Source organism: Loxodonta africana, chromosome 5 (assembly GCF_030014295.1).
Source record: "Loxodonta africana isolate mLoxAfr1 chromosome 5, mLoxAfr1.hap2, whole genome shotgun sequence".
NCBI classification, from domain to species: Eukaryota; Metazoa; Chordata; class Mammalia; order Proboscidea; family Elephantidae; genus Loxodonta; species Loxodonta africana.
Window position 1 is genome coordinate 51,756,719 of NC_087346.1, and position 22,782 is coordinate 51,779,500.

General features: G+C 38.7%; 1 protein-coding gene across 2 annotated transcripts; it reads left to right on the forward strand.

Moving 5' to 3' along the window:
- Positions 1-2,312: 2,312 nt before the first annotated feature.
- LOC100657066 (alcohol dehydrogenase E chain-like) lies at positions 2,313-20,482 on the forward strand. Of its 2 annotated transcripts, none has more exons than XM_023548524.2 (7): positions 2,313-2,615; positions 4,564-4,651; positions 4,744-4,963; positions 15,445-15,705; positions 17,826-17,961; positions 19,011-19,149; positions 20,338-20,482. In XM_023548524.2, exons 1-7 carry the CDS (start codon positions 2,477-2,479, stop codon positions 20,360-20,362), a joined length of 1,008 nt encoding a protein of 335 aa, XP_023404292.1. In that variant the 5' UTR covers positions 2,313-2,476; the 3' UTR covers positions 20,363-20,482. The 2 variants fall into 2 exon arrangements, with proteins under 2 accessions (XP_023404292.1, XP_023404293.1); XM_023548525.2 differs by having other exon boundaries at positions 2,477-2,615; positions 4,750-4,963.
- The last annotated feature ends 2,300 nt before the right edge of the window (positions 20,483-22,782 follow it).

Sequence of the window (22,782 nt, forward strand, 5' to 3'; positions counted from 1 at the left end):
AACCTGGTTTGTTCTGTAAACCTGCATCAAAAGTACAATAATAATAATAACAGAATATCTGTGGTTAATTGGTCCTTCCTAGAAATTCAAACACACAGTTCTCTTTTTAAATTATGTCTGTGTGTGTGTATGTGTGTGTGCCCTTTTCACTCTCGAGCTTTAAGCTCTGTACTTTTGGTTCAAATCTAATGTGGTAGGAGTTGCTACAAATAAACTGGACAATAAAACGAGGCTGCCAAAGCTAAACTCCAGATGTATGAGGCAAACAAGAAGCACACAAAATGTGGGAAGAGGCACCCAAAGAAAGAAGAGAGAAGGCAAACAGAGAAAAGGAGAGAATCTGTCCTAGACAGGGAGGCAAGTAGGTACCTCTTATTATAAAGTCAGATTGTTTTGGCTTAAACAATTGAGCAAGAGGGCAAAAGATTTTAAGTGAACAGACCCGAGTTTTTTTCTGTCAGCAAAATAATGGTAACTTAGAACTTCATATACAAGCCAGCATTTGTGGGTAAACAACAAATTTCAGGACAGCATTAGGAAATGTCAGGAATAATCACCCTTAGAGAAAAAAAGGAATGTAAGAATGGCCTAAAAGAATATATTCAACTTTATCTCAATGTCTTGTTATGGTTAATTCTGTTTCTCTTCCCTTATGTTATTGTTTTACACATTTTAAAAGAAAAAAAAACTTTTTTTTTTGGTCTTTTCAGATCAGAGGTTTTCATTTCTATGGAGTAGTTGCTTGTACCAGACATGGGGCTAGATGCTGCACATACGAAGATGAAAAGACACAATCCCTGACTTCAAGAGTGGGGGGAAACTGTTATCATCTTTCTGTTCTATTTTCCAGGTAATAAAATGCAAAGCAGCTGTGCTCTGGGAGCAAAAAAAACCCTTTTCCATTGAGGAGGTGGAGGTTGCACCCCCCAAAGCCAATGAAGTTCGTCTTAAGGTGAAACATTTCTTTCCACTTCTATTAAATTTTAGGTTTAAAAATTTCAGAGAATAATGAACAACAAAAATATCCAAAAATCCATTTAGAGGAATTTTGTATATAAACAGTCATGCGTCGCTTAATGTCCACGATAAACCAATGCAAACCCTTAGCAGTGGAGGGGATTCGACTCACAGTGACCCAATATAGGTCAGAGTAGAACTGCCCCGTAGCGTTTGCAAGGAGCAGCTGGCGGATTCCAACTGCCCACATTTCGGTAATGTCCATCATACACTCTGTGGAATAGGACGTTTTGCAATGTAAACATAGTGCGAACACTGTATAGGGGCAGTTCCCAGGTTATGTGCCCAGTCTGCCCACTGTTCCGCCTGCCTTCAGGACAAATCCTTAGAGCTATATCCACCTGGCCTTCCCGGGTGTGCGGCTGCTGGCCAGGCACGGGCTGCCCCCACCATCGACTTGGACTTTGCACGTGTCCGGCACGGGGGCGCGAAGAGGTGGCACATAGAGGTGGCCAAGGGCACCGGGCAGAGAGCGGTTGTGTAGGTGCGAGCAGCGTAGGTGGCGGTGGTGGCGGTGGGTGCCGCCGCCCTGTTGCTGCCACCGCTTCCTGATCATGTGCAGCCACCACTGCTGCTGCAGGAAGCCAAGAGCGGGGAGCCCTGGAACACCCCGGGCCCAGCCGGCACCCCACCAGTGCGGAGCAGCCAGGGCAGGCGCTGCCCTGCACTAGGAGGGAATGGCTGCAGGGCTGCTGGGCAGCGAATGAAGCCAGGAGAAGAGGAAGGAGGCCGCCGAAGAGAAGCTGCGGAGTTGGGGATGCTCGCTGGAGTCCAGCAGCTCACTCACTCTGGGGGTCTGGGGTCTTTAAAACCATTTAAAAAAAAAAAAAAAAACCCCGCTGCTGTTAAAACCATTAGGGGGAAATAATAAAAAAAGAAAACTTTTGAGACCACGGACTTTTATATACAGTCGAATGTTGCCCAAAAGGACATTAAGCCACACATGACTATAACGGTAATCCAGACAATAAATTTACATTTGGTGTCAAGGAAATATATAAATGCCATATATTGTTAAATTTAAGAACTTACCAAAGAGTATATACCATATAATCCCAGTAAAATAAAAAAGAATGTATGTGATTGTACAGAAAAAACAAGTGAAAATATATATCAAGATTTCAAAATCAGCATTGATAGTAGAATTTAAGTGACTCTTTTCTTGGTTCTAATCTTCAATCTTTACTTCTATTGAAAGTATGCATTCTTGTATACTTAAATACACAAGACTTAAATATTTCAAGAACAATTATTTCACAGATTATGCCAGAACATTTAAGGCAAGAAAGGAAAGTAGAGGAGGGCTTTATACTGGCTAATCTTGGGAATAAACTGAATCTTTTGTACTTGGGAAACATGGAGATTAGCAAGAAGCCCAGTTTCAGAGAATTCTGAACGTTAAGTCCATCTGAGGGCTGTAATCTTTCATGAATTTAATCATCCTCCCTTTACCCTGTAGATGGTGGCTGCAGGAGTCTGTCGCACAGATGACCATGTGGTTAGTGGACAGATGACCTCACCATTTCCTGTGATTGTAGGCCATGAGGCAGCTGGCATAGTGGAGAGCATTGGAGAAGGGGTGACTACAGTAAAACCAGGTACAGAATTCACACTCAGGGAATGTGTCTCATTTCAGGCCCTGCAAGAGCATCCATCCTGGATGAGGAAAACCAAGACGATGAGAAATGAAAGACCTTGCATGAGGTCATAGCAGCAGCAAATAGCTAAGATGCGGCATGGACAGAGAACTTCTTTCCTCTCTCCCTGCCTGGGTTCCTTCATGGGTTCAGGAATATATGTCTTCAGGGACTCATGTGTGCTCTCCTCCAACAACTATTTATTAAGTACCAGTAGATGGCAGAAAACCCTGATGGTGTGGTGGTTAATTGCAACAGCTACTCGCCAAGAGGCAGGCAGTGCAAATCCACCAGGCGCTCTTTAGAAATTCTATGGGGCAGTTCTAATCTGTCCTATAGGGTTGCTATGACTTGGAATCAACTCGACGGCAATGGATTGGGTTACTGGATGTCAGGTACCAGGTTAGATCCTGGGGATTCATGAGGATCAAAAGAGATGCAGTGCCTAACACCATGGTTCATAGCCTTAGAACTTCCATTTTAGTATTCCTGAGCACTGCCTTTTATCAGGACCCAAAACAGAACTACAAAAGAGACTAGGAAAAAAACATGTCTACGCCCCAAGCTTCTGGATCAGTATATGGAAACTGTTCTTTGCTGAGTTTACAGGGTGGGGGCTGTGAAGGTATGGCTGATTCAACATGAGGTTTGTTCTACTCTACCCAGAGACACCTTGGAAGAATGGCCATGTGATCTACTTTCAAAAATCAGCCATTGAAAACTCTACATGGTGTCACCATGAGTCAGAATCAACTACATGGCAATTTTTTTTTGGTTAACAGAAGGCATCTTGCAATAAATAAATTTTGTTTTATTACCTTTAACCATAGCTAACTATATCTCATTACAAATTGTTGCCTAATTTATATGTAATATTTTTATACTAGTTTTATCATGTATTAATGTAGGTAAATATTTTTAGCAGTAAAAAGTGACTACCATAGAAAATGTCTATGCTATCATTTTCACATAAAGTTTATCAATTAGATATGATGACTTAACCATTTCTCCTGGTCTTGTGAATAGGTTGCAAAAGTGATTAAAAATACAAATTACTTTGGCCAGTAGATTCATCCACCCATCCCCCACCTACCAAATATTTAACTGACCTGTGAACAAAAAAAGCAAATTGGTTTGAGTTTCAGCTTTTAGTATTCCCTTTAGCTAGAAAAAAAATTAATAATAAAATGACACTCTTACTTTTCACGCTCACTCCCTCCACTATAAGAGGAAAAATAGATAATTCACAAAGTAAATAATTGGCTATAAACAGTTGAAAGTCAGTTCTTATTCTACAAGAAAGAACCTGCCTTATTGCTGAGGAACCAGGCTTTCCAAGGAATTTCTTGAATTCTTCTTTGTTCTTTTCCTGTTAGTTTTCCTTAAAAAAAGAACAAGAAATAAATAAAATAGGCATTCCTTTTAGAGTAACGATAAGAACAGTGACTCTGAAAAGTCAAGAAATTCTGTGGATGATGATTATCAAAATTCTTATTTTTATTGTAGTCCAAACTATTGCAAATGCCAGATCTACAAAAAATCTAATGGAACTATGGCAGCCCACTTACAAATAAAACTTAGTTAATTAGTTAAGAATTAAATGACAGGATATGTGTAAAGCCCCCAGTAAACATCTGGATATACAATAAAAGATAACTATTAATACACTGGAAATGATTAAAAGTCCATGGTGTGTCCCACATTTGCATTTCTTCTTTGGGAATCTTCAAAAAAAAATCAGGCACACATAAACTCAAGGGAAAGCAATGTTGACAATGACCACTGGCATCATGGTGATTGAACCCTCTTTCTTGGGAGACTTGGCAAAGATACATGCTTAGGCTTGAAGTACTTAATCTATTAATACTTGGATAAGAATTTAAGAAAAATTTGTTTTGTTCTCCTCTAGGTGATAAAGTCATCCCGCTCTTTCTTCCCCAGTGTGGAAAATGTGCTGTTTGTAAACACCCAGAAGCCAACTTCTGCGTGAAAAATGAGTAGGTTTCTGATACTGTCCTTGCACATCCAGTGAATTTGCACATCCCTTATGCTCCTGGCTCATGCCTTGTGTCTCTGTTGCACTGTGCAGTCTGAGTGTGCCTCGGGGGATCATGGAGGATGGCACCACCAGGTTCACCTGCAGAGGGAAGCCTGTCCACCACTTCCTTGGCACCAGCAGCTTCTCTGAGTACTCAGTGGTGGATGAGATCTCAGTGGTCAAGATAGATCCAGCTTCACCTCTGGAGAAAGCCTGCCTCATTGGCTGTGGGTTTTCTACTGGTTATGGGTCTGCTGTCAATGTTGCCAAGGTAGGAATAACAATGGGCAATAAAACTAATTAAACTCAGACTGTCAGGAACCAGAAGGGAAATATTTTCTCACAGGGATCAAGGATCATTCCTCACAGATTTTAGTAATACCTTTACCCTGTTACCATAACAGCACGAATATACTCCATAGAATTTGGGGTGTCAATTATGGGTGTAAAAATGGTCCCTGAAGAAATTGAGAGCATGTCCTAGAAAATTCACCTGCTTATCACAGTTGAAAAAACTGCTGATACTTAGTTAAGAAAAAGTAAAGTTTTCTTTTCAGTAATTATTTTTCTCTATTTGATCTTTATGGAATTATTAAGTTTTAGAGCTGTGAGCTCATTTAGTCTTTCATTCTACAAGAGCACCTACATGCATCAGGCCAATAGGTCCTGCTAGGTTCTAAGGTGGCAAAGGTAATTGAAATGAAGGGTTTGCCTTTGAGAAGCATCTAGCCCACGGATCCTATACTCCCAGAATTAGGATCAACAGTAAATTCCAAAGCCTTACCTAATACACCTCCAAAATGCTGCCACCAACACATGCACCCTGTGGACTCTCTGGAGGAACCTAATGAAGCTTCAGTGGAGAATTTATTCTACGCCATTCAGGGGTTTTACTACTACATATCCTCCCCCTGCGATGAAAACATAAACACACACACCACACCACACGTCACATCACCCATCTTCCCTAAAGATTTGATAACCACAATCTAGTACACCTAAAAAAACCTACTCCTCGCTTATCAGCTATCTCGTTATCCAACATCTCACATTTAAGGCAATAATAAAAAATCTACTGTTCAACTATTTTGCACATTAATGATGAATATTTGGCAGTAATGAATGCCAAAGTGCAAGGTGAGAGTAACACTGGCTATGATGGTTAAGGTTATGTATCAGCTTAGCTGGACCATGATTCTCAGTAGTTTGGCAGTTACGTAATAATGTAATTTGGTCGTTATGTAATGATGTAAACTGGTAGTTACGTAATTATTTAATTTGGCAGTTATGTAATAATGTAGTCATCCTCCATTTTGTGATCTTATCTGGTCAGCCTCCATTTTTACCTAACATCAGTTTCGCATAACGACCTGGTCTTGAGAAACTAACAGTATCATTAAGTGAGCAGCAGGTGCATTAGCTTTTCATTTTCATAATTATGTAAAAATGGAACCCAGAGACATAAGGCTATTTGCCTTAAAACTCATAGGTGCTTAGTACTTAGTACTGAGACTAGAATATATTTGTCAAAATTCCTCCAGAGCATTATATCATACTTCTTAATTACAAATACTTTTAAATAGCAGTCATACACCTTATATTTTTCTCATGAAAGTAGACAATGTTGTTCTACCCTCTGTAACATTTGATGAATAAACAAGTAAGTGGATAAAACTCCTCAAGGGAAACTTACAGTGAGATTGCTTGGAAAAGGAAGAACATTTTACCTACACTGAAGGATACCTAAAGAAAACAAGGTTTATAAAATAGTCCAGAGTCAATTTTAACACTATAAAGCACATCTTTTCCAAATTTCTGTGACTGTAACACTAAGGTCCCTTGTGAAACTGTATCATCTATTTGGGCAGGTGGTCTAAGTGAACACAGAGCAAAAGCTGAGATCAATCATAATAATGAATTTTATTCATATTAAGATGTAGGCCACAATTTCATCAAATTATTGTTCATTGTTGTTGTTGTTGTTAGGTGCCAATAAGTTGGTTATGATGCATAACTACTTGATGTACTACAGAACCAAACACTGCCCAGTCCTACACTATCCTCGCAAGAGGCATTATGGTTAAGCCCATTGTTCCAGCCACTGTGTCAGTCCATCTTATTGAGGGTCTTCCTCTTTTTCAATGACACTCTACTTTACCAGGCATTATGTCCTTCTCCAGGGACTGGTCCCTCCTGATATCATGTCCAAAGTATGTACAAAAAAGTCTCGCCATCCTTGCTTCTAGTGAGCCTTCTGGCTGTACTTCGTCCAAGACAGATTTGTTTGTTCTTCTAGCACCCCATGGTATATTCGATATTCTTTGCCAACACCATAATTCAAAGGCACCAATTCTTCTTTGGTTTTCCTTATTCATTGTCCAGCTTTCACATGCCTGTGAGGCAACTGAAAACATCATGGCTTGGATCAGACCCACCTTAGTCCTTAAAGTGACATCTTTGCTTTTTAACACTTTAAAGAGGTCTTCTGCAGCAGATTTGTCCAATGTAATGCATCATTTCATCTCTTGACTGATGTGTCCATGGGCCTTGATTGTTGGTCCAAGTAAAATGAAATACTTCGCAACTTCAATAATTTCTCTGTTTATCATGATGTTGCTTACTGGTCCACTTGCAAGGATTTTTGTGTACTTTATGTAAATATGTAATCCATAGTGAATGCTGCCATCTTTTATCTTCATCAGTAACTGCTTCAAGTCCTCTTCACTTCCAGCAACCAAGGTTCCGTCATCTCAATATCACAGGTTCTTAATGAGTCTTCCTCCAATCTGAATGTTATGATCTGCACAGTCAAATGCCTTTGCATAGTCAATAAAACACAGGTAAACATCTTCCTGGTATTCTCTGCTTTCAACCAGGATCCATATGGCATCAGCAATAATATCCCTTCTTCAACATCCTCTTCTGAATCTGTCTTCAATTTCTGGCAGTTTCCTGTAGATTGTTGTTGTTGTTGTTGTTAGGTGCCGTCGAGTCAGTTCCAACTCATAGCGACCCTACACACAACAGAATGAAACACTGCCTGGTCCTGCGCCATCCTTACAATTGTTGTTATGCTTGAGCCCACTGTTGCAGCCACTGTGTCAATCTACCTCATTGAAGGTCTTCCTCTTTTCTGCTGACCCTGTACTTTGCCAAGCTTGATATCCTTCTTCAGAGACTGATCCCTCCTGACAACATGTCTAAAGTATGTAAGACATAGTCTCGCCATCCGTGCTTCTAAGGAGCATTCTGGTTGTACTTCTTCCAAGACAGATTTATTTGTTCTTCTGGGAGTCCATGGTATATTCAATATTCTTCACCAACACCACAATTCAGAGGCATCAATTCTTCTTCAGTCTTCCTTATTCATTGTTCGGCTTTCACGTGCATGTGAAAATACCATGGCTTGGGTCACCCTCACCTTAGACTTCAGGGTGATGTCTTTGCTCTTCAACACTTTAAAGAGGTCCTTTGCAGCAGATTTACCCAAAGCAATGCATCTTTTGATTTCTTGACTGCTGCTTCCATGGCTGTTGATTGTGGATCCAAGTAAAATGAAATCCTTGACAACTTCAATCTTTTCTCTGTTTATAATGATGTTGCTTATTGGTCCAGTTGTGAGGATTTTTGTTTTCTTTATGTTGAGGTGCAATCCATACTGAAGGCTGTGGTCTTTGATCTTCATTAGTAAGTGCTTCAAATCCTCTTCACATTCAGCAAGCAAGGTCATGTCATCTGCATAACACAGGTTGTTAATGAGTCTTCCACCAATCCTGATCCCCCATTCTTCTTCATATAGTCCAGCTTCTTGGATTATTTGCTCAGCATACAGATTGAATAGGTATGGTGAAAGAATACAACCCTGAGGCACACCTTTCCTTACTTTAAACCAATCAGTATCCCCTTGTTCTGTACAAACAACTGCCTCTTGATCTATATAAAGGTTCCTCATGAGCACAATTAAGTGTTCAAGAATTCCCATTCTTCCCAGCGTTATCCATGATTTGTTATGGTCCACACAGTTGAATGCCTTTGCATAGTCAATAAAACACAGGTAAACATCCTTCTGGTATTCTCTGCTTTCAGCCAGGATCCATCTGACAACAGCAATGATATCCCTGGTTCCACATCCTCTTCTGAAACTGGCCTGAATTTCTGGCAGTTCCCTGTCAATATACTGCTGCAGCCATTTTTGAATGATCTTCAGCAAACTTTTGCTTGTGTGTGATATTAATGACATTGTGCTATAATTTCCACATTCGGTTGGATCACCTTTCTTGGGAAGAGGCATAAATATGGATCTCTTCCAGTCAGTTGGCCAGGAAGCTGTCTTCCATATTTCTTGGCATAGACCAGTGAGCACCTCCAGTGCTGCATCCATTTGTTGAAACATTTCAATTGATATTCCATCAATTCCTGGAGCCTTGTTTTTCACCAATGCCTTCAGAGCAGCTTGGACCTCTTCCTTCAGTACCATTGGTTCCTGATCATATGCTACCTCTCTTGAAATGGTTGAACATCGACTAATTCTTTTTGGTATAATGACTCTGTGTATTCCTTCCATCTTCTTTTGATGCTTCCTGCATCATTTAATATTTTCCCCATAGAATCCTTCACTATTGCAACTCAAGGCTTGAATTTTTTTTTTCAGTTCTTTCAGCTTGAGAAACACCAAGAGTGTTCTTCATTTTTCGTTTTCCATTTCCAGCTCTTTGCACATGTCATTATACTTTACTTTGTCTTCTCGAGATGCCCTTTGAAATCTTCTGTTCAGTTCTTTTACTTCATCAATTCTTCCTTTTGCTTTAGCTGCTCGATGTTCAAGAGCAAGTTTCAGAGTCTCCTCTGACATCCATCTTGGTCTTTTCTTTCTTTCCTGTCTTTTCAATGAACTCTTGCTTTCTTCGTGGATGATGTCTTTGCTGTCATTCCACAACTCTTCCAGTCTTCAGTCACCAGTGTTCAATGCATCAAGCCTATTCTTCACATGGTCTCTAAATTCAGGTAGGATATACTCAAGGTCAAATTTTGGCTCTCGTGGACTTGCTCTGATTTTCTTCAGCTTCAGCTTGAACTTGCATATAACCAATTGATGGCCTATTCCACAGTTGGCCCCTGGACTTGTTCTGACTGATGATATTGAGCTTTTCCATCATTTCTTTCCACAGATGTAGTCAATTTGATTTCTATGTGTTCCATCTAGCGAGGTCCATGTGTATAGTCACTGTTTATGTTGGTGAAAGAAGGTATTTGCAATGAAGAAGTCGTTGGTCTTGCAATATCCTATCATTCAATCTCTAGCATTGTTTCTATCACCAAGGTCATATTTTCCAACTACTGATCCTTCTTTGTTTCCAACTTTCCCGTTCCAATAGCCAGTAATTATCAATGCATCTTGATTGCATGTTTGATCAATTTCAGACTGCAGCAGCTGATAAAAATCTTCTATTTCTTCATCTTTGGCCCTAGTGGTTGGTGCATATATTTGAATAATAGTCGTATTAACTGGCCTTCCTTGTAGATGTATGGATATTATCCTATCATGGACAGCGTTATACTTTAGGATAGGTCTTGAAATGTTCTTTTTGACGATGAATGCAACACCATTCCTCTTCAAGTTGTCATTCCCAGCATAGTAGGCTATGTAATTGTCTGATTCAAAATATCCATACCAATCCATTTCAGCTCACTAATGCCTAGGATATCGACGTTTATGCATTCCATTTCATTTTTGACAATTTCTAATTTTCCTAGATTCATACTTCGTACATTCCAGGTTCCAATTATTAATGGATGTTTGCAGCTGCTTCTTGTCATTTTGAGTCACGCCACATCAGCAAATGAAGGTCCCGAAAGCTTTACTCCATCCACGTCATTAAGGTCAACTCTACTTTGAGGAGGCAGCTCTTTCACAGTCATCTTTCAAGTGCCTTCCAACCTGGGGGGCTTATTTTCCAGCACTATATCAGACAATGTTCCACTGCTATTCATCAGGTTTTCACTGGCTAATACTTTTCAGAAGTAGACTTCTGGGTCCTTCTTCCTAGTCTGTCCTAGTCTGGAAGTTCAGCTGAAACCTGTCCTCCATGGGTGACCCTGCTGGTATCTGAATACCGGTGGCATAGCTTCCAGCATCACAGCAACACGCAAGCCCCCACGGTATGACAAACTGACAGACACGTAGATAGACTGCTGCAACCACTTTTGAATGATCTTCAGCAAAATTTTACGTATGTGTGATATTACTGTTCAATAATTTCCACTTTATGTTGGATCGCCTGTCTTTGGAATGAGTACAAATATGGATCTCTTCCAATACATTGGCCAAGTAGCTGTCTTCCAAATTTCTTGGCTTAGATGAGTGAGCAACTCCAGTGCTGCATCCATTTGTTGAAACAGCTCAATTGACATTCCTTCAATTCCTGGAGCTTCGTTTAACACCAATGTCTTCCTTCAGTGTGGCTTGCACCTCTTCTTTCATTACCACCTGTTCTTGATCATATGCTACCTCCTGAAGTGCTTGAACATCGACCAATTCTTTTTGGCACAGTAACTCTGTATTCCTTCCATCTTCTTTTTTTTTTCTTCTCAAATGTTTATTTTGCCATCTTCTTACCTCTCTCTTTTTTTAATTGTACTTTAGATGAAAGTTCATAGGACAAATTAGTTTCTCAATAAACAGTACACATATTGTTTTATGACATTGTTTAACAACTCCACAACATGTCAACATTCTACCATCTCAATCCTTGGTTTCCCTATTACCAGCTATCCTGTCCCCTCCTGCCTTCTAGTCCTTGCCCCTGGGCTGGTGCACCCCTTTAGTCATGTTTTATTTTATGGGCCTGTCTAATCTTTGGCTGAAGGGTGAACCTCAGGAGCGAATTCATTACTGAGTTAAAAGGGTGTCTGGGGGCCACACTCTCGGTGTTTCTCCAGCATATATCAGGACACTAAGTCTGGTCTTTTTGTGTGAGTTAGAATTTTGTTTTATATTTTTCTCTAGCTCTGTCCAGACCCTGTTTGTGATCCCTGTCAGAGCAGTCAGTGGTGGTAGCCAGGCACCATCTAGTTGTACTAGACTCAGTCTGGTGGAGGTTGTAGTAGATGTGATGCATTAGTCCTTCGGACTAAACTTTCCCTTATATCTTTAGTTTTCTTCTTTCTCCCTTGCTCCCAAAGGGGTGAGACCAGTGGAGTATTTTAGATGGCCTCTCACAGGCTTTTTACACACAGACACTACTCACCAAAGTAGAATGTAGAACATTTTCTTCATAAACTATGTTACGCCAATAGAGCTAGATGTTCCCCAAGACCAGGGACCGTCTATCTTCTTTTGATACTTCCTGTGTCATTATATTTTCCCCTTAGAATTCTTCAATATTGCAACTTAAGGCTTGAATTTTTTTCTTCAGTTCTTTGTGCTTAAGAAATGCTGAGCACATTCTTTCCTTTTGGTTTTCTATCTCCAGATCTTTGCACATTTCATTATAATACTTTACTTCATCTTCTCGAGCTGCCCCTGGGAATCTTCCGTTCAGCTCTTTTACTTCATCCTTTCTTCCTTTCACCTTAGCTACTCTAAGTTCAAGAGCAAGTTTCAGAGTCTCTTCTGACATCCATTTTGGTCTTTTCTTTCTTTTCTGTCTTTTAATGACCTCTTGTTTTCTTCAAGTATGATGTCCTTGATATATTCCACAACACGTCTGGTCTTCAGTCATTACTGTTCAATGTGCCAAACTCATTCTTTAGATGGTCTCTAAATTCAAGTGGAATATACTGAAGGTTATACTTTGGCTCTTGTGGACTTGTTCTGTTTTTCTTCAACTTCAGGTTGAACTTGGATATGAGCAATTGATGGTCTGTTCCACACTCGGCCCCAAGCCTTGTTCTGACTTATGATATTGTGCTCTTCCATCATCTCTTTACACAGATGTAGTTGATCTGATTCCTGTGTATTCCATCTGGGGAGGTCCGAGTGTATAGTTGCAGTTTATTAGCATTTTAAAAAGCAAATGAGAGGAGAACCTGCTAAGATTACATGAGTCTCAAGATCTATTACCTTGAAATTACCCATTGAATGTCTCCAGTTATTATGTTTTGATTTAAACTGAGGATAACTTTTCTATATTTCTCAGTTAATATCTGCTGTCATTACACTGGCTATTGCTATGGAAAATTAAATGAACCAAGGACTTAATTATTAAAGTTTGATTCCATTTTTCTTAAGTCTCTTGGAATAACTTTTTTGCTTATTTCATCTCCCCAAAAATTGCCTTTCTGTTTGTATATGAACTGAAGCTGGACATCAGTAGATTTGAGCCAACGAGATCCTCTTCAAGACTGGAGCAAATGACTTTAGATCTCAAAGATCATCTAGTCTACTGGTTCCCAAACTGGGCTGCCCATTGTAGTCACAACGGGATTTATAAAAAATACTGATGACCTGAATTTAGAGACCATCTCAAGAATAGATTTGACCCATTGAACAGTAATGATTGAAAACAAGAGGAGTTGTGGAATGACATCAGGGACATCATATATGAAGAAAGTAAGAGATCATTAAAAAGGCATGGAAAAAAAGAAAAGACCAAAATGGATTTCAGAAGAGACTCTGAAACTTGCTCTTGAACATCTCGTATCTAAAATGAAAAGAAGAAAGGATGAAGTAAAAGAGCTGAACAGAAGATTTCAAAGAGTAGCTCAAGAAGGCAAAATAAAGTATTATAATATGTGCAAAGACCTGGAATTAGAAAACCAAAAGGAAAGAACACACTCAGCATTTCTCAAGTTGAAGGAACTGAAGAAAAAATTCAAGCCTTGAGTTGCAATATTGGAGGGTTCTATGCGAAAACACTAAATGACACAGGAAGCATCAAAAGAAGATGAAAGGAATACAGAGTCACTATACCAAAAAGAACTGATCTACGTTCAGCCATTTTAGGAGGTAGCATAAAATCAGGAACTGGTGGTACTGAAGGAAGAAGCCCAAGGTGCACTGAAGGCATTGGTGAGAAAAAAAGGCTCCAAGAATTGGTAGAATACCAATAGAGATATTTCAACAAACAGATGCAGCACTAGAAGAGCTCGCTTATCTATGCCAAGAAATTTGGGAGACAACTACCTGACGAGGCAACTGGAAAAGATCCATATTTATGTCTATTCCCAAGAAATGTTATCCAACTGAATGTGGAAATTATCAAACAGTATCATTACTATCACACACAGGTAAAATTTTGGTGAAGATCATTCAAAAGCGGTTGCAGCAATATATCAACAAGAAGCTGCCAGAAATCAAGCCAGGTTCAGAAAAGGACATAGAACTAGCCATATCATTGTTGATGTCAAATGGATCCTGTCTGAAAGCAGAGAATACCAGAAAGATGTTTACCTGTGTTTGACTATGCAAAGGCATTTGACTCTGTGGATCATAACAAAGTATGGATGACATTGCAAAGAATGGGAGTTTTGGAACACTTAATTGTGCTCATGAGGAACTTGCACATAGATCAAGAGGCAGTCATTCGAATAGAACAAAGGGACACTGCATTGTTCAAAGTCAGAAAAGGTGTGCATCAGGGTTGTGTCCTTTCACCATAACTATTCAATCTGTATGCTGAGCAAATAATTCAAGAAACTGGACTATATGAAAAAGACCGGGACATCAGGATTGGAGGAAGGCTCATTTACAACCTGCATTTTGCAGATGATACAATGTTGCTTGCTGAAAGTGAAGAGGACTTGAAGTACCTACTGAAGAAGATCAAGGACTACAGCCTTCAGTGTGTATTATGCCTCAACATAAAGAAACAAAAATTCTCACAAATGGACCAATAAGCAACATCATGATAAACAGGGAAAAGATTGAGGTTGTGAAGTATTTCATTTTACTTGGATCCACAATTAACACCCGTGGAAGCAGCAGTCAAGAAATCAAAAGATGCATTGCATTGGGCAAATCTGCTGCAAAAGACCTCTTTAAAGTGTTGAAAAGCAAAGATGTCACCTTGAAGACTAAGGTGCACCTGACCCAAGCCATAGAGCTTTTAGTCACCTCATATACATGCAAAAGCTGGACGATGAATAAAGAAGACTGAAGAAGAATTGACACCTTCAAATTGTGGTGTTGGTGAAGAATATTGAATATACCATGGGCTCCCAAAAGATGAACAAATCTGTCTTGGATGAAGCACAACCAGAATGCTCCTTGTAAGCAAGGATGGCAAGACTATGTCTCACGTACTTTGGACATATTATCGAGAGAAATCAGTTCCTGGAGAAGGCCATCATGCTTGCTAAAGTGGAGGGCCAGCGAAAAAGAGGAAGACCTTCAACAAGATGGATTGACACAGTGGCTGCAACAATGGGCTCAAACATAACAATGATTGTGAGGATGGCGCAGGAGTGGACACTGCTTCGTCTGTTGTGCATAGAGTCTCTGTGAGTCAGAACTGAATCAACGGCACCTAACAACAACTGATGACTAGGTTCCACCTGACATGACTTGTGGGCATTGTAATTTTTTAACATCCCCTAGGTAAGTCTAATGTGCAGCAAAGTTTGAGAACCACTGATATAGTTTAACCCCCTCAATTTAAACATGAAGCAAATGAATCAAAAAAAGGCTTGCCAGCAGGTTGGACATGAGAGTCTAAGTAGATCCTCATAATGGACAAAGTTTGGCACTTCATACAGCTTAGACTGCTCCAAACAATCATAATTAATCCATTCTTTCATTTTCTGAAAAAACAGGTCACCAAGGGTTCCACCTGTGCCGTGTTTGGCCTTGGAGGAGTTGGCCTGTGTGTAATCATGGGCTGTAAGGCAGCCGGAGCGGCCAGGATCATTGCAGTGGATCTCAACAAAGACAAATTTGCAAAGGCCAAAGAGGTGGGAGCCACTGAGTGCATCAATCCACAGGACTTCAAGAAACCCATCCATGAGGTGCTGAAGGAAATGACCGATGGAGGTGTGGACTTTTCATTTGAAGTCATTGGTCGGCATGACACTATGGTATGTACTATGACTTGTCTTGAGATGTGTGCTTCTGCAATCTGGAGCCTGTTTTTAGGTAGCAGAATGTAAACAATTATTTACAAATAATATTTTTTTAATTGTGAATGGCAATTTTTTATCTCCTGTTTGTTACCTAAACCTGTTGCCGTTGAGTAGACTCTGACTCATGACAACCCTATGTGCGTCAGAGTAGAAATGTGCTCTGTAGGGTTTCCACTGTGCTGTAGGGATTTTACTGTGTTACATAGGGTTTTTTTCAGAAGTAGATTGCCAGGCCTTTCTTCTAGGGTGCCTCTGGGTGGACTAAAATTTGAACATTTTTGTTACCAGCTGAGCACTTAACCTTTTGCACCACCCAGGGACTCTGTTTGATTGTTTTATTTATTATTATGAGGAGCTTTTCATTCCATCAGCTAAATAAACCTGTCTCAAGTAATATTTCCCCTTTAGAAGTTTTTTACTGAACTATTATGAATTTATTTTATTAATATTTAGTAAAAAAAAATCCTTCAAACTCAAGGAAATACAAATAAAATAAATTCTGTTCTCAAATTGGGAAAATTTTAATTTGCTCATATTTTTAACAAAAATGTTTTAATAATTTTCTGTATGTTTTAATGAATTCTGATTTTTTTCAATGTCATATTTTGGTCAAAAGTAATAATGAGCAATTTTATGCCTAGAGTTATTAACAGAAAATAGGTCATAAAGAAAGTGACTCCATTAATGTATCACTATATTTTTTTTTTTTTTTTATATTTTCTTACAGCAGACAGCACAGCGTCTGGTACATAATAGGTACCCAAAATCTATATGTCGAACTGAATCCTTTAAAAAGTCAACAGATTTTACCACCAAAAGAAATTGAAGGCATATGTATTTCATAGCATTGTTTGTGGATTACATGAGAAAATGCACATAAAATACTTAGCACAAAGCCACCTAGCAAATTGTGGTAATCTCTCAATAAACTAGTATTTTTGTTGTAAAATATTATTTACAATCTTGAAGTGCTACCATTGTCATTGAAATGTGCATGGTATTACTTTCAGATAACTACAAACATCATCAGTAGCAATGAGGACCACCTCTCCAGTTATATTCCACCTAAACAGAATTCTCTAGAACCCAAATGATGAAGTCCTCAGGCCAACAAATCCCAATTATTCAAGTTCTCCAGCAAGTCCCAGCAGCATTAGTAACAGGGAACAGCATCTTGAGCATAATGCTCTTTGCAGTCTTGACCTGGGACAATATGCCGTAAACAACTGAAGTTCTAAGACAGCCCAACTTTTTCCAAGACTAAAGATTTTCTTAGTCCTATTTCTGTTGTTTTTTCCCCCCTTTTCTCATGTGGAACTGGATTGTTACTTTATTTGATGATATCGAATGTCTGATATTCCCGTGTTCTAAGGATATCTTCATACTTCAAAAGCAAAGAACTAATTCTTACATATCCCTGGGGTATACCAAACCATTTTCTTACTACCAAATTGTTCAAAAACCTGGTTAAAGGAAAGAGCTGCTGGAATAACAGGTGTAGTTTAAAGTAAAACCAGTATATATTCTTGGGAGGTAAAAGCAACATTTAAACAAGCCCGTGTTAGAAAGGAACAACAGAATCAGGATCCATTAAAAAAGGAGAGCATCAACTGAAGAAGAGACAACTTATGACAATGTAGTAGACATTGTATCTTCTTCATCATCAAAATACCTGGTTCAAAGTACTGGATTCAAAGTATCTACTTAATATATAAATGAAAAATTAATTAAGCAGCTCATAGATTGCCTGACAGTCATGAGATGATAAAATATTACCATTATTTGAGGAACCAGACTTTATATATGTCTATAATGGTATTTGTCCTTTGTTAATTTATAAGGAAGAATTTTGTACACACACATTCATTCATACATCCTCTCTTCAAAAAAAAACATTTTCTGGGTGTTCCCTAAAGTCACAGCACTAACACAGACACAACAAAGAATGAAGAAGCAAAAGATATTATCTCTTTCTTCTACACATTCACAATCAAACTGAGCTAATATTATATGAACTTTACTGTGAGTCATAAAAAAAAAAAGAACCCACTTTAACAATGCTGATTATATTCCAGGTGGCTGCCCTGTCATGCTGTCATGAGGCATATGGTGTAAGTGTCATTATAGGGGTACCTCCTGGTTCCCAGGACCTTGGAATGAACCCTATGTTGCTATTGACTGGACGCACCTGGAAAGGAGCATTTTTTGGTGGTAAGTAATTAGGCTTGAGGATAAAATTCTTACAATTTGGGGATTTGTTCACTTTTACACATGACAAGGCCCGATTTTGAAAAGCAATGTGGTTAAAAATAAAAATTTTTGTTGTGCCGATAGACTCCAAATCAACTGTTGTCTTGGCTGTCAGGTGACATCAAGTCCATTTGGACTCATAGCAGCCCCATGTGACAGAGTAGAACTGCCCCCATAGGTTTTCTAAGCTGTAATCTTTATGGGAGCAGATTGCCAGGTCTTTCTTCACAGAGCCTCTGGTGGGTTCAAACTGCCAACCTTCGGTTAGTAGCCAAGCATTTAACCATTGCACCACTAGGGTTCCTTTTCAAATCAACTATATGTGGAAATAATGCAGGCAGAATATTCCCAGAAAGTCTTCCTGGTGTCCCCATAAACTAACAAGGACCTTTCAGCACTACCTTCTTTTATACCCGTGACTGCATGACTGTAAAACACCTACTACCAACCAAACCAGTTGCCCTTGAATCGATTCCAATTCATGGTGACCCCCTGTGTCAGAGTAGAACTGTGGTCCGTAAGGTTTTCAATGGCTGATTTTTCAGACATAGATCACTACGCCTTTCTTCTAAACACTTCTGAGTGGTCTCGAACCACCAACCTTTGGATAGCAGTCAAACATGTGAATGCTTTGCACCAATCAAGGACTCCAAAATACCCACTAGAACCCAGGAAATCCATAACAATTCTTCATGTCTACACTATGCCCACATTTATACAATTGCTATTTTTGATCATTGACTTTGGATATAATCATCTGTACTATAATTTCTCAATGAGAGAACTAATAGCTCAGGACCCTAGTTTATCTAGCGGGTCAGGGAGGAGGATTAAAAAAAAAATCAAACTACTACAAAAAGGTATTAAAGCATACTATCCAGTAATAGAAATAGCCGTCTGTGGAATGTAGCATTTTTTATACACATTCATTTCAATTCTATCTAGAAAGTTTCCTTCATAATTCTATTTCCCCCTGGCTGAATCTAACAATGATGTTTTCTTCTTTCCAGGCTACAAAGGTAAAGATTCTATCCCCAAGCTTGTGGCTGATTTCATGGCTAAGAAGTTTCCACTGGAATCAGTAATAACCCATGTTTTACCTTTTGAAAAAATAAACGAAGGGTTTGACCTTCTTCGCTCTGGAAAGAGGTAAAGCTTTTTTTTCATGGCAGGAGAATGGCTACCAGAGAGAGGAAAAAAAAAAAAAGTTGCTCAGAGAAGATGGGAGGATGAGAAAAATATTAAATGCCTTGGTTTTCCATTACCAGTTCAACCTTTGCAGGTAGAACATTTAAGATCTTACTGTGAAAAGCTTGAACAGTGGCTTTGTATTTCCTGTTCTACTGAAATCAAACTTCATTGCTTACAGTGAAGCTGATGATCAGAGTCACTCAGCCTTCTCTACAGGAGAACACTCGCCCTTGCAAGGAAAAAGAATCAGAGTCACATGGTTATAGTTGTAGCACAGAGTCTCCGCAGCCTCTGCCTGGCTGACCATTAATGGCTGTAAATTTAAATTATATTCAGGACTTCCCAAAGCTTTTATTATGGAATGAGGTGGAGCTGCATTGGTGTTATTTTCAGAACAATTGCTACTAGTTTTTTATTTCTTTTTGCAGTTTATAAAGTATTTTTCACAAATAAATTTATTGTAAAGGGGAAAGGTACAAAATGCTATTTTAAATGTTTGACTTCTCCATTTTCTCCAAAGCTGAGAAAAATCATCCAATCCCATTTTCCCTACCTCTATTTTACCTTTCACAACCACATAATAAGAGGAATTCTGTCATCTGCATGTACATATGTGACAAAACTAGTAATAGGCGGTTGTATTCAATTTCCACCTTCTAGCTCCAAAGTCCTTGCCTTTTTGCTTCCTCACACTTCTTCTCATGAGAATTTCAACTTAAAGTGGTATCTCTTAGGCACGAACACTTGCTTATTGAATAAGCAAAGATTAAAAATCGTAATGATCAGTATTGGCGTCTACAAAGTACACGGCAAATAGCAATAACTTATTACATGTTATTATCCTTGTTGTTTTATTTTTATATTTATAATTATTCCAGGTACTCAGAGTCTCAAAAGTGATTTTGATGAGGATGCTAATATTGAATGAAATCTAAATACCAGTTATATTTATATATTAGTCTCTGATAATTAAATTTAAGGTTTGAGAAAACACAGGAACAAGGAAAAGATGAACTGCCCTTGCACTTGGCTTTGCCTGAATGCATAGAGATGAGAATGCAGTCGCTGGGAGCTCCTTGGACTTTCACATGGAAGAGTGTGGAATAGCTAAGTGTTAAAACAGTGCCTTTTATTTTTCTATTTCAGTATCCGTACGATCCTGACATTTTGAGACAATGCAGATTCCTTCACTTGTAGCTGCCTCGGTCTCCTCCAATGCCTACATCATCTGAAGTACCAGCCAAATGACACCACTAAATCTGCTTTTCAGTGATGTGATTAATAAATTACACGTGGGAGCTTTCCAAAAGAAATAAAAATTGATCTGAAATCATTTTTCTAGCAAATGTTTAAAATGCAAGCGAGAGCTAGATGCAGTGTCAGGCATCAGCTGAGTGGCTGAGTCCCGTACACTTTCCCTCTTCATCATTACAGTCACGTTGTCTTTCTCATTGAGGAAAGGCATTTCCTGTGACTTCCTGCACTTTTTGTATCTTTGCTACTCTTAGTCATTGAAGCCCACTGGAAGGAACCCTCATTATTTGTGTCACCAACCCACACATGATGGGCTATTATCCTTGAAGTCTACTTCCACTCTATTTCCACTTTGTGTATTTTCCTTTTTATGAAATGCACCAAAATCCTAGAGTAAAAACTGCAGCACAAGAAAAGATAGACTCAGATTTATAAGTGGAGAGAATCCTGAACTTTTAAATCCAGGAATTTCTTAGTCACTCAAGGAAAACGTCACGTATTTTCATAAAACAAAGGGAATTGTTTTTTATTCCTTTTATACTGTTTGTTTCCGGTGAATATATAATTTTCTTTTAAATAAAAGCAAGTTTCAGGCTACACATTGTAAATGATAGGTTCAGATACTCAATGTGAAAGCTGAACTATTCCTGGAACGTATTCAAAAATTCTGTAATTTTTAGTCATTTAAGTGCATTATAGGTTAAATAGTCTTAATGATTACAATGACTGAGATATGAGGTATAAGATAATTTTTAAAAAATAATATAATGATGTATAGGATGAGAATGAAACAGCTGTGAACTCAGCGTGGAAATTGAGTTTCTCAGAAATGGCACAAGCATCCAAAGCAATATGTAGTCTAGGTAGGTACGTACATATATACAGACGCACATTTTTACAAGAATTATTTTCAATATGGAACTTTTCTAGTAACTGAAAACAAAAATTCAAACCTGTTGCTGTCAAGTTGATTTTGACTCATGATGACCCCACGTGTGACAGAGTAGAACAGGGATTTCTTCTCTATAATCTTAATGAAAGCAGATAGCCAGGCCTGTCTTCATAACTCTTTTAAATAGGATAAATTTGTTTTTTCATTATACTTTTGGACTTAAAGCTCAAAATGCAAACCTTCTCCTGAGTGTGGGAAAACATTAACAAATGAGTGACATATCAGCATGCCTTAAATCAATTCCACAGCCCTGGAATTAGCTTAACATTTTGAATATGTAATAGTTGAGTTTTTACTCATTTGTTAATGCTTTCCCACTCTCAGGGGAAGATTTGAATTTTGAGCTTTGTCTCTAAACGTGTAATGAAAAATTTTATCCTATTTAAGTTAGAACTGTCTTCAAATGTGTGGTTACCATGCCTAGTATCTATTTGATATTGTGAAGAGGAGTCTGGACTTAGAGGGAAATGATCTACCACTTACTGTACAGTCTTCAGTAAGTCACTTAACCTCTCTGAGCCTGTTTCATCATTTATTTTTAAAAAATTGTTCTACCAACCCTTTACATCTTTATAAAGATTAAATAAGATAATGCTAGGGAAAGGGCTTTGTAAACTGTGACAGCGACCCTATAGGGCAGAGTAGAACTGCCTCCTAGGGTTTCCAAGGAGCAGCTGGTAGATTCAAATTGCCAACATTTTGGTTAGCAGCCGAGCTCTTAACCACCGAGCCACCAGAGCTCCATATATAGTAAACTGGGACATGCCATGTAAATGTAGTAGTTTGTTTTGTCAAAATTGCTGAAGGAGATATTTAGGGTCAAAGCTATTTTCAGAATGTCACTGAGATAACGTCATGGAGCTATTGCTGGGTTCTTCATGATTTTTCATATTGGTGCTGATTATGTCAGACCCAGAGAAAGGAGAAATTTTTATAAATGCCCACATCAGAATAATGGACATAAAATCCTGCTGGTTGCATGAGACCTACATCCAATATCAGCCTTCCTTCTTCCCATATCACGGGAGTAAACGAAGTCTAGGACATAGGTGGGCACGGTCTAGCTTGCATTCACTGACATTTGGCAACAAAAAACTTAGTCGGACTTAAGAAAATGTTCCATTTGAACAGAAATAATTTCATCTTAATGGCTTAACTAATAGTTCTCAAGCAATCGTACAATAAAAAAAAAATACAGGTAAACTCAGGATTTACCAATCTTCACTTTACAAATTACATATGGTGCTCTAGGATTAGAAAGTCGGTTTGATAGAACCATTAGAAAATTACTGAGAAATTGAAGAAAGCGTGAGGACAAGTTTGTGTTTGATAATTACATATCAAAACACCTGACTATTTGATTCATTAGCAAATGATCACTGCAC

What these genes read in the sequence shown, in the direction of transcription:
- LOC100657066 (XM_023548524.2), top strand. Translation starts at nt 2,477, where the DNA reads ATGGTGGCTGCAGGAGTCTGTCGCACAGATGACCATGTGGTTAGTGGA. An exon ending in GGTGACTACAGTAAAACCAG is followed by an intron (nt 2,616 to 4,563) that starts GTACAGAATTCA and finishes GTTCTCCTCTAG; the next exon opens with GTGATAAAGTCATCCCGCTC. An exon ending in TTGGTCGGCATGACACTATG is followed by an intron (nt 15,706 to 17,825) that starts GTATGTACTATG and finishes ATTATATTCCAG; the next exon opens with GTGGCTGCCCTGTCATGCTG.